The sequence below is a fragment of the Zonotrichia leucophrys genome, chromosome 3, assembly GCF_028769735.1.
Source record: "Zonotrichia leucophrys gambelii isolate GWCS_2022_RI chromosome 3, RI_Zleu_2.0, whole genome shotgun sequence".
NCBI classification, from domain to species: Eukaryota; Metazoa; Chordata; class Aves; order Passeriformes; family Passerellidae; genus Zonotrichia; species Zonotrichia leucophrys.
Window position 1 is genome coordinate 71,099,546 of NC_088172.1, and position 12,141 is coordinate 71,111,686.

Below are 12,141 nucleotides of genomic sequence, written 5' to 3' on the forward strand. Positions count from 1 at the left end.
AAAACAATTTTGATAAATGAGTTACCATTAATTTTTAAGTTCTTTGAGCTTAAAATGTATAATTACCAGGTTACACATTTCAAACTTGTACTTGAATTCTTTCTAGGTACAAAAATTTGCCTTGTTGCTTAAGTTTAGCTGCCTTTTTTGTTCTCAAGGTCAACCCTCTTGATCCCTTTGCCATTTTGCCCTGCTAGTTTTTGAATTAGGATCTCCCAGACCAACACAACATAAATAACAGCAGATAATTGTCCCTGACTTTTTGTGAACACTTGCTTTCTGGTATCAGTTCACTTATGTTTGCTGGGGAGGTGGATACTCAAATTCAATTGAGTGACATTTCTGTCTGCCTGAAAAGTGTTTTGAAATCCTTTAATATGATAGGCACTCTACATCTTAAAATCTTTCATCAATGATCTGCAATTGGATGGTGCAAAAGCATCTCAAAATAAGCATCAGGATCAACATAACTGTAATGAACAATAATAGAAATCTTAAATCCAGTTCTGGTAAGACAGATTGGACTGATCAAAACACAGGATGCCATCTACATTTCAGTTGTTTTAATTTGATAATTTTTTATTACAATTTCTACTGGTGAGTTCTGAAAACAATATTACCCTTCCTTACCTGTGTAGTAGCTGATAATTTTTTTTGTTTCATTCTCTGATATGGTAATTCCACTTTTTTTTTCTTTCATTTTAGGAGTACAGTTGCTGGCCCTTCTCGTTCCCACTCTGATCTCCTATTTACTGAATGAAAATGCCTTTGCTTCTGCATCTACAGCATCCAAGGGTCTTCACGAGTTTGCACTTCAGAACCTGATGCACATTGGTCCACTTTATCCCCATGCTTTCAAAACAGTAATGGGAGCTGCTCCTGAATTGAAAACACGTCTGGAAACTGCAGTCCGAGCAAGTCAGGCCAGCAAAGCAAAAGCAGCTGCTAGGCAACCACCACCCACAGTACATTCCACCCCGACAATTAAACTGAAAACTAGCTTTTTTTGAATTACTTTTATTATTTTTGGACCATTAAGTAGTCAGAAGCGTTACATTATCCCTGCATACATGTCTAATTTTGTGTAATTTGTGTGTGAAAGGCTGTCTAATGGAGCTTTGTGTAATTACTTGAAATCCATGCATTACAAGGGAAGTGGTGTTACTTGTATTTGTATAGATTTTTAGGAAATTGTGATCATATTTATGAATTTCTGTTATAAATTATCCACCAAAAATTATTCTGTATCTAAATAGTTTTATTTATTTTTAAAAGCTATCTCAAACCCTCCAGTGGTTTTTGAAATCTGGTGATTGTTATCCCACCATTGTGCCAACACACTAACACAGTGGGGATGGAGAGAACAGGAAAAACTGTTATGAAGTACGTACCCTGTACCATGGGGAATTTCTGGTGTAGAAGTACGAATTTTTTCCTTTTATTTTAAAAAAATAATAGGGAAAGGGACTTCGTAGATTGTTTCAGCTTGCATGAAAAAAAACCCAAAACCCCACAACAAAATAATTGAAAATTTTCAGCCTTTCTTAAGGTGAATGATCAAGCATGCTGTCTTAATGAGTTGTCCTTATTTATGTGGTGTATATCTCTTTCAAATCCGTTTCCATGCTTGAAAATGAATAAAGGATGCAAAGAATCTAATCCCCTATCTCTTCGAATATAAATTTTAAAGAATGCACTGGAAACTGAGTTTTTAAAGAGAGCTGCCTTCTATCTGCATTTTTGTAGGTGTAGATCTTGGCCCTTGTAAGGTGTTTTGTGTTTGCAGTCTTCCTGTTCTGCCAGCAACTGGTTGAATATGTGATGAGTCAGTGCTGTGCCCTTTGTCCAGACTCATGGGTATTTAACCTTCCTGCTAGATTTCATTTTCTGGATACATCATACCTGTAGTCCTTGATCAAGTTTGCAAGCAGAGGTACTGGAGCACTTTGCACTGTACTGACTCAGGAGGCAGAACACAGGTGGGAGCCAGGCTCCTCCAGTTTTTCCTTCTCCTGCCAGGCTTTTTTCAAAAGCACGTGGCTTCTCTCCCATCTGAGTGAGTCTGATGTGCAGATTTTGGGGCTTTTAGCTCATGTGCTGTGCTAACCTTGCATGCACAGCCAGGGACTCCCAGTGTCTGCCTGTGCCAGGCCTCACCCTTCCTCTTGGCAGAAGTGTGGAACCATGTATTTACTTGTGTATATAAGACTGACTTACATGACTTTTTTGACACAGCTGTTGAATTTATGGGCTTTTATAGGGATCTTTCTATACATTTTGCTTTGTAGAAAGAAGTAACATTACCAGAGGTCTCTACTAGGCCTGCTGAATTTCATCTCTGATGTTTCTCTGTATACTCTGTAAAAACTGCATTTCAGATGCTTCAACTTCAAATATAACAAAGGGATAGTAAATATAATTGAATATGACTAATATCTGCTTAAAATATTTGTAGATCACTATTTTTGCATAGATACTTCCCTCTAGGCTTTCTATTTTCCTCTAAGACCTTATCTAATATCCCTTTGAGTACCTATGCAAAATGGTCAAGATAATGCTCTTTCGCCCTGTGGTAAGTTGGCTGTGTGCAAAATATTTAACAGAAAATCAGAAATGCTTTTATTTCACAGTGAATGTTGTAGTACTAAAGTGAGGACACAGCAAGTGGTGCGTACTCTAATTTCAATTTTTTTTGGTAAAGATAGTAATCAAGTCTTGTTCCATTGTTCTGCAGGAGTAAAGATACATACAGAAGTAAAAACAATGTGCTGTACATGAGAAGGAAAGTAACTTCACTAATTTTTTCTTCTTATATAGGTAGTGGGAATTAAATTGATTTAACTACATCCCTTTCTACTAAGTCTTTCCAGCATTACAAATCTATTTTGCTTAGAGGTTCTGAACCAGTTCAGCATTTGAAAGTATTAAGGACTCTTTCAGTTCAAAATTAACACAAACATTTTGCAAGTAAAACAGAAAACAAGTTTATAACCTGTTTTAGATTCCTTCCCCTCCACCAGGTAGTCTAGGCATTAATGACTTCTTGGAAAGATTTTGTCTATAATCATGTTTTGTTTGCCTTAAGTTTTATCTCAGCACTTTTAAGTTTTGGTTAGACTCTAGTTGACAAAATGTCTGAAGATTCGGATGGGGGGAGGGAAGTGTAGCAATCAAGCATAACTAAGAAGTCAGTAGAACAATAGAAAAAAGTTAGCAGAAGAGAAAATGGCACTAGATAGATGTAGAGGGATAGAGAAGGGAGAGGTTTTTCTTTGTATTTTGTGTGGCTGTCTGCAACATGCACAACTCTTGTTTGTATACATCCTTCCCCAGTTTAGTCCTCGTTCGCTTCTCTGCTTGCTCCTGATATTAAAGTTATTATCATGTGGTTTTACACAATATTTTGGCATCAAATTCCATTTTATTAAAAAAACTGAAGTAACTTGAAACGGCAGTAGTGCTTATTGTTGTTTGTCACTGTCCTTTTCATCTTTTTCTTTGTCAATAGCCTTTTAAATGTGCTTTTTAATGAAACAGTTTGCTCCGCTTCCCCTTCACATCTTTCATCTCTCTCTCTGCTGTTTCCTTCCCTTCTGGGTGAGCCTTGTTCTACACGGATTCCTTGCCGAGGTCCCCCACATCACGCTCCCTGTCCCGTGCTGTCGCTCCCGTTCCCCGCTGCTCTCCTGATGCTCTAAGTCAGCTTCCTTCGTGCTCTTTCCCAGAGAGATGGTCCGGCAGCCGCAGCTCGCGCTCCGCGGGCAGGGTTACGAGGCAGGCGGCTGCGGTTTCGGAGCAGCCACACCGCAACAGGAACCGCGGCTGGAGAGGGCAGCGGGGCCGCTCTCGGTGCGCCCGGGCCGCGGCGAGGAGCGCAAGCGGGCCCACCGGGGCCATCGCCCCTCGGGCGCCCCGTGGCACCGCCGTGGTGGCACACAGCGCCTCGTACACGGTGCTGGCCCTCGGCACGGCCCGACGGAGCGGCGCCTTGCCTGCCCTCAGCAGGGCTCTGCTGCCGGGGCGCACACGGCGTGGGAAGGGAGCCCCGCTTCGGCCCCTGGTGCCGTGGGGAGGGCAGTGCTGCCCACATCTTCCGCCCCCAATTCCCTTTCCTCGCGGAGCACGCAGCGTGGCAATTCCTGAAAAATGTAGTGTCGCTCTCCTTCCCAGCATTGCAAAGGATGCTCAAGAAACCCCCGTAGCCTTGGGCAGGGTTTCCAGGTTTTGGCAGTGAAAGGCCGAGCGCTGCTCAGAACAGGGAGGAAGCAGGAAAGCCGGAGCTGCCAGGGCAGGGCCCGATGGGAGCACGTGGGACTGATGCGGGACCCCTGCCCTTCCCGAGTTCCTGGGGTGGGCTGCGGGAGAGCCCAAGCCGTGTCAATCCCGCTCGGAGCTGGAGGTGACCATTAACCTGTGCTCCCGCTGCAGGGACTGCCCCTGCCTGGCCCCTCCCGCCGGCGCCCCCGCCCAGCCGACCGCACGACCACACGTCCCAGAGGTGAGACCCAGCCGCCCGAACGCCATCCCTGGGATTACGGACGGCGCGGGAAGAACGCGGGGATTAAAGAATCCTCTCCGCCATCCAGCGGAACTACAATTCCCAGGATGCCGCGCGGGGCGGCGGGGCGAATCGCTCCCCGGCGCTGTCCCCGCCAGGCCACCGTAGCGGCGGGCGGGGGCGGCTGTCAGGCGGTGACGGCGGGCGGGACGCGCCCAGGTTGTTGCTGCTGCTGCTGCTGCCGGGACGCGGCGGGAGCGGCGGCGGCGAGCCAGGCGGACCCGGCCCGGCCATGGACGAGCAAGCGGGGCCCGGCGTCTTCTTCAGCAACAATAACAATAACAACGCCCTCCTGCTGCCGCCGCCGGCGGGCGGGCCGGGGCTGGAGCCGGGCGAGGCGGCGGCAGCGGCGGCCGCGGCGGCGGCAGCAGGAGGCGGCGGAGGAGGGGGAGTCTCAGCCTCCGGAGCCGCCGCGCCGCTCTCGGCGTCCCGGGCTCAATACAGCGTGCCGGGCATCCTGCATTTCCTGCAGCACGAGTGGGGCCGCTTCGAGGCGGAGCGCGCCGAGTGGGAGGCGGAGCGGGCGGAGCTGCAGGTAACACCCGCGACCTTCTGCCCCCCCACAGCCCCGGCTCCGGCGGCCGCTCCCCCTCCGTGTCCCCCGGCTCTGCGCAGCTGGAGGGGAGCGGCCGCCTTGGGCGCTGTCTTGACCTCTTCCCCGGGAGGGAGCGGCCGGCCGGGCTATTCCGGTGCCCCCAGGGCGGCCGCCCCCCGCCGCGGCCGGGCCGGGGGTGGGACGTGGCGGCGGGCCCGGCGGGGAGCGGGCCCTGCCCGCGGGGAGCGCCCCTGCGCCGCTCTCGCCTCCTCCCGGGATTTTCCGGATGCCCCTCGGGGTCGGCCGCCCCAACTTGTCACCAGTTTCATAACCCCTGTCACAGTCTGCCCCCGGCGAGCTGCGCGCCCCCCTTGTGCCGCGGCTGCCCCGGCCCGGTGCCGCCCGCCCGCACAGGGCCCGGCCCGCGGGACCGGCTGGGTCCCCGTCGGTACCACGGACACGTTATGTAGTGTTTTCGTTTGAAAAGCAGTGGGGCTGATACGCTCATTAATGCATGAAAGAACTGATAGTGATCTTGTGGTTAAAAGAACTTGTGAGCTCCTGGCCTAGAGCCATTGCTGTCAGATACTTCAGTGATGGGCACGTTGCGTTAACTCCAATAACAGTCGATAATGCAACCTTCGTTCCTCTTTGGTGTTGTTTACAAGAAAATTCCTGTGTTAAACCTTAACGCTGGCCATGTTGCTAGCAGCCCACTGTTTGGTTTTCATTTGGCCATGTTTGAGACTGAAAAGTGTCTTATGGGTTTCTTTTTTAAGTCTCCTTTCTTTGTCTCTTTCTTCCTGTCCATCTCTTCTATGGCTTTCCTTGAAAGTCGTTGTCAAGAGAGTCTTGAGTCTGTGTAGTAATGCAAACCACTTCTCTGTTTTTTTGGTTATTGGGTTGGTTTTTTCATCTTTTGAATTTTACTTTCTACATACATCAAACAACCATTCTAAGAGTGGTAGGTGTGACATTCTTTAATGAGTTCCCTTGTAGGAATTTAAAGGAAGTGGTCATGAGAACAAGAGAGCAATTTTTATTTTAACTTCCCTGATTCAGTGAGAAATTGGTTAGTAACTGAATGATATTTCTATTCACTATATCTAGTAAATACTGTGTAGAAAGTTACTAGCTAGCTATGTATAGGAATAACCTCATGTGTCATATATCCAGTGGAGGCCCATAAATATCTTGACATATATTCATAGCTGATTCAGATATCAAATATTGCTTTGGAGAAAAAAAAAATCTGTTTTACAGGACCTAGGAAATTTTGCCAGTGTATTAAAAGTAATAACACTTTGCATATTTATCACATCCTTCAGCAGCATGGCTTCCCTCCTCCTCCCCCAGGTATCCCTCAAAAGCTTGGTGTTACGGACGAGAGAGGAGGAAAGAAATTGAGCATTTAGACTATTTGCAGAAGTCATGTATTATCAGTGGCAGATAACCCCATCACAAGTTGTTTGCTTGAATGCCTTTGACTCTTGCCAAAACATCTCAATAAAGTTATAATTAGCTGTGGCTGGCATTGCCATGAGCTGTAACAGCATTTATCTGCTGCAGAGTCATGTTCAGGAAGGTGCAAAATTCTTGGCTATCTCTGCAGGCATCAGGCGTTAACGTCTGCTGTGACCATTTGCAGATGAATGTTCTTGGATCCCTCTGAGAGGTTTGTGGTGGGGGTTTGTGGCAGCTACAAGGTGGCTTTTAGAAACAGTGCACCTGAAGCATGAGCAGTGTTAATTAAAGGCCTGGTCTGTGCTCCTTCTGAAGCCTTTTGTTGGCCTGTATATTTGGAAATGTTTAACAGAATAATGGAAATGTGAGGTCGGACAGTTTCTCTCCCGAGATAAAGATGCAGTGCTCCTCATTGTACTTTTATCCAATGCAAATTCCAGTGCTAGATTATCCATCCACTCTTGGGAGGCTGTGGGGCAAAGGACCTATTTAGTGTGGTGGTCTTAGTATGCCATGTTTTTTTCCTGCAATTCATCTAGTTTCTAAGAGGCAGACTTATCTCTGTTGCCTTACCTACCACGATACTGAAGTACTTGGGATACCTTATGCCACGGTATTACTGTGCTTGGCTTCTGCTCTGCAGTTGTTGGTTAGTTCCACTCTACCCTCTCTCCAAAAAACACCTTGTAAGTCAGTCCCATTGTGATTTCCTGACTTCCTTTTCTTCCTTTCTGGGCCTCTTTTTATTTTCTCTTTTTCTTATCCTTCTAATTAACTGTGTGGAACTAAGTGTGATGGACAGGTAGAATACCTTCCTGTTGTGTTCTGTGGTGCTTGTTCAAGGGACACACACCCAAGCTCATAACATATGTGAGTTAGCAAACTGGGCAGTTTCATCTCTTTTTAGTTCCTGATCTAGTACTGCCTTTCCAAGGTTTTTCTCCCTATCAGTGCCTGTATTTTGCTTTCCCTGGCAAATAGTCATGTTTATTCTGATTTTCTAATTATTTTTCTTGAACCTTTTGAAATTATTGTTGCCTTTGTTATATAATCTTCTTCATTCAAGGCAAAAGAGGACTTCAGTATTTATATCTATGTAAGCATCATTAGTAAGCTGTGTATATCAAATAAGAATGAAAACAGATTAATATGGGGTTCCCCTAGATGCTTATCTGCTGATTACATATTTTACTTTTAATACTTGCTTTCTGTTTACACTACTTTGACATCTGCAGATTGGAAAATTATCCTAAGAATAGACTTTCGTGATGCCCTGTGAAGTAATTAACTAAGATGAATACTAACATTATAAATCCTCATTTAAGTATTCACAAACAGTGCTTTATGGCATTATAATCTATTTTCATATCTTTTCAGAAATTAGTGATTTTCCTTTTCTTAGGTTCTTCTAGCAGCTGCTTGGGAGAGTTGACAAGACAGGATTTCCTGTTCTACAAGTTTTAAACTTCAGGTTTTTTTCGTTCTGCATTTTTCTGGACTGACACAGAGACATTTCAGAGTTGTCATTGTGTGTTGGACAAGCCCATCTGAAAATAGGAAAGGGTTTGATCAAATGCATGTGCAGGGCACTGAAATCCATATCTTTGCTTGAGGCAAGCAGGGGTTGAACTGCCTCCCATAGTGGTGTCTTGCCCGAACCATGGGTCTTCTGACTGCTTGGGAGTGACTGTCTCTTTTGGATGTTATTCCCTTTTAATTAGCAATCTGTTGCCCCTGGGGGAGCAGTGTGGGCTCTGCCCTGGGGACTGGGACCCTGCAGAGCTGAGAGCTGCCAATGCACATCCTTGTCCCAGCAAGCAGCAAGGCTGCATGAGCTTGGAAGGTGTGTGTGTGAGTGTGGCTTTTGTTTTGGCTACAGAGGTTGTCTTTGCAAGCCATGCATATGTTGCTGTGGAAAGTTTTACTTGTGACAAACATTTTTCTGGCAAAAGTGCAGATTTGCAGATATTGGCATTTCTCCGCATTTCACAAATGGTCTGAATTGCAACAAACTGCTGTGCTGTAACTGTGTTTATGGACAACCCCCCATCCTGCTGAGGAGAGTTCTAACTTTTGTCCTCATCACTGCTCAAGTTTTCATTTCCTCTAACTAGTAACTTGTTCCTTTGGAGTAGTAGACTCCGTGCAAGTGGTGGGACCTGATAGCATTACATGAAAATTATTTTTCCTGGGTAAACTTTCCTTTGAAAAGGTTTGCAAGGAAATAAAGGAGAATGGGTGGATACAATGTGCTTGTGTTTCTACAGCTTTGTTAAAAATAGTCCTTGTAAGACAGTGCCAAAAGAACAAGAAAACACCACCCAAATGATAGGGAGAGATAATGAAATGAGATAAAATGTGGTTAAATGATAGCAAACAGCTGTAATAGAAGGAATGTGATGGAAGTAATAGATAAGCACTTGAGATCGGTATGGGAGTCAGATTTGGTAATGTTAGCTCTCTGGGGGGATCACGGATGGGGATCTTGCCCCTTGCTGCTGCTTTTCTCCTGCAAGAGGCAGGCGATGAAACCAGGCCTGCTACGTGGTGAGATTGTGTCCTTGGAGATAGACAAGTTAAAGCAATGAGGAGAAGGGGCAAATCAGACAGATGGCTGTGACTATTTATAGTGTGGTTTAGGACATTTGTTACTTGATTCAGAAATTGTTGATATTTACACTTTGTTGGCTTTTAGATAACGGTCCTCTTGTTGGATTAAATTTCTAGTTAGAAGTTGTTCTGATAGCTGGATAATCTGAAAACGTTGTTCAGAGAAAAATAATGAGCAGTGAGTTGGTGAAATCAGTTATTAAGTTAATAGAAAAGTCCTAAAGATACAGTTTGACCAATAAAATGGAAAATAAATAAAATTTGTAGAAGTTTTGTGTAAGATTTTCAAGTATGATTATTTAAGTCAAATTTCTGAGATTCTCAGTGAAAGATGAATTGGCAGAAGGTCTGTAAAAGTCTTCTATGAAATATATTTTCTCATAAGGCAGGTAGTACAAAAGAACCACAAGTGATTAATGTTACGTACATCTCCACTGCAGAAAAGCAATAATTTCACCTTTATTGTTTTATATATATATATATATATCAGATAAATCAAAAGAAAGGCAGAAGAAAACAAGCCGTGGTCACAATCGTGAGTTGTGTTTATCTGGGAAAAATGATGCTAAATGGGCCTTGGTGACTACCAGATAGCCTCTTTTTCACAAGGTTTTTTTTGCAAACTTTATATTTGACAGATTCATGTGAAGCAAACTGTATTCTCCTCTACTTATATGCATGGTTGCCAGCTCATTCCAATACAATCATTGATATGCTGTCATGGCTTCTTTTACTTAAGTGAGGAGGACCAGTGGGAGTAAATGTTCAGTGATTTTCAGAAATTCAGAAGTTTGTAGATGTAGAATGCAAGTACAAACTGATGAGACAATGTTTTTGCAGGTGTGCATCTGGTTTTTATATTTGGATTTTTTTTTTGTGTAATTGAACTGATCATTTCCTAGCATCAGATATTTCAGTTCTTCTCATATCTGTCAAACCTGTAATTTAGTTTAAGTGTAATGAAAATGTGTATCTTAAATAGCCTAAATCCTTTAGAAAAATGATGCTGTAAATATTGATGTAGTATGAACTGAGAGAGTTTTATAATGTTACATTATAATTGTCTTTAAACCTTTCAGACTCATCTCATGGAAAGTTATACTTGCAAAAAGAAAAAGAAATTTTTCTCTTTTTCTTGGTTGAGCAAAAATTGAATAGATTAGTGTGTTCTAGGTGGAAAACTTTGGTTTTCAGGGTCCGAGTAGCATATATGGTGAAACATCCTAAGTGTCTTTATTGGTGAACACTTTTTAATTACATTTGTATCTCTGTCTTACTCAAAATGTAGCCCTTCTTTTTCTTTTGAGGGTCTTGGCTTTTGGCAATTTTATTGCATCAGAGATAAGTAACTTGGCACTGTTTGAACAACAAGCTGCAAATATAACTTAGCCTTTATTGACGTTTCAGTAGACACTGAAACTTTATTTGCTAATTTTAGAATGGTCTGTGTAAAATTCCCCAAGGAAGACCACGTGAATTGCCTGAGACTTTTGGTTCATCTTAATTTAATGCTAAAAGAACTAAGACTGTACAAATACCAAGCTGAAGCTAAAACTTTTATCAGTAAACAGTTTTCTGAGAAAGTAAGTATTGATCAGTAACCTGCTCATGTATTTGGCTTAACAAGGCTGGTGAGTCTTGTCAAGTCCTCATTTCTACATTTCTTAGTTTAAAAGTGGCAAAAACTGAAGTAGATGAGGGATCCTTATGTTTTAGTTTTAAATGTTGAGAAATGCTTGGATACCTGAAAGAGTTCTTTGGAATAATTTCAGAGTGCTCAGAATCCAAGCTTTGCAGACAATAAACTAGAAATAAAAATACTCTGAAATGTCAAAACAAAAGTTCATTTTATCTGAGTGACCTGTTCTGTGTGGGACTGTAGATGAAATCATCCAGATGTTCTTTTCCTATTTGAAAAAATATGCTGTATGCTCACTTTGCTATATGCTCACTACTACTGAGTGTTTTTGAAAATAATCCAGTGATAAAGAAGTTAAATTAAGGATTGCAGTGAGGAAAGACTGCATGTTTTCTGGTCTTAGCCAGGAATATGTTTCCCTTTAGTGCAGTCACATAGGGCAGGATTGCAAAAGCATTGGAGCAAAAATGGCATGCATGATATTCATATCCTAGCTTGTAAACAGGAGGTAAGAACAAAGTCACTTATCTTTTATTTGTTTCACTTGATGCCCAAGTCAGTTCAGAGTGGTCATGCATGCCTGAATACAAGGAGTAGCTGATCCTGGATGTAGGAGTGAGGAACTGGAGTGTGCCAATTGCCTCTGCAAATGCTTGTGTGGTCAAGTCTGGTTCACTCCTCTTTCTGTTACTGAAGCCAAATCTAAAAATCTCCTCCAGATTTTTTCTCCCTTGTCTTGCCATACCCAAGTGATTCATTGTGCCTGTGAACTCCCATTGTGTGTTCAAATGTGGGCCATGGGTCTGTTTATCAGTCCTGCTGCTGACTGCTGTCGCTGCATTTCTGCCCTTCTTGTACAGCAAGTGGAAAGGAATTTGAACATTTGCAATTTAGACTCCAGCTCATAATATGTGATTATTTTGTGACATGCCACTGCAGTGTTGCTTATAGAATTACATAATAGAATTAAAAGCTACACTCTCGTTGTGCTTGTGTTGGTGTATGTGGCACGTGCTCTTGGGTTGAAAAAAGTTAATGTTCACCACTTAAGTACGTGTACCACAGAAATGACTGGTGAGAAAATTTTTGCTTATGAAGAATGATTAAATAAGCTGACTATACATTGCTTGGCAACTGTTTTGATGCCTAAAATTGCTAGAACACTGAAAGGCAGCACTGAAGAGAGGATAAAAGAAAGACTGGCTATCTGAACCGAGATCTATGTAGTAAAACACTTCAAACTGCAGAAAAACAAATCTTCCTGTTTTTGAAATGCCTACGTTAGAGTAATCAAGGTATTGCCAGGTATAAATTGTGAATAAATTCTGGATTATT

General features: G+C 43.3%; 2 protein-coding genes across 7 annotated transcripts in view; both read left to right on the forward strand.

Moving 5' to 3' along the window:
* HEATR5B (HEAT repeat containing 5B) overlaps positions 1-1,659 on the forward strand; it is a 55,440-nt gene extending 53,781 nt beyond the window's left edge. Inside the window, exon 36 of the mRNA XM_064708762.1 lies at positions 706-1,659. Within this exon, the coding sequence (XP_064564832.1) occupies positions 706-1,010 (305 nt within the window). The 3' untranslated portion in view covers positions 1,011-1,659. The remainder of the gene's footprint in view (positions 1-705) is intronic.
* A 3,066-nt stretch (positions 1,660-4,725) lies between these two features.
* Positions 4,726-12,141, forward strand: part of STRN (striatin) — a 67,465-nt gene continuing 60,049 nt past the window's right edge. For all 6 annotated transcript variants that reach the window (XM_064708763.1, XM_064708764.1, XM_064708765.1 and 3 more), the window contains exon 1: positions 4,726-5,093. In XM_064708763.1, the coding sequence (XP_064564833.1) occupies positions 4,791-5,093 (303 nt within the window). In that variant the 5' untranslated portion in view covers positions 4,726-4,790. The remainder of the gene's footprint in view (positions 5,094-12,141) is intronic.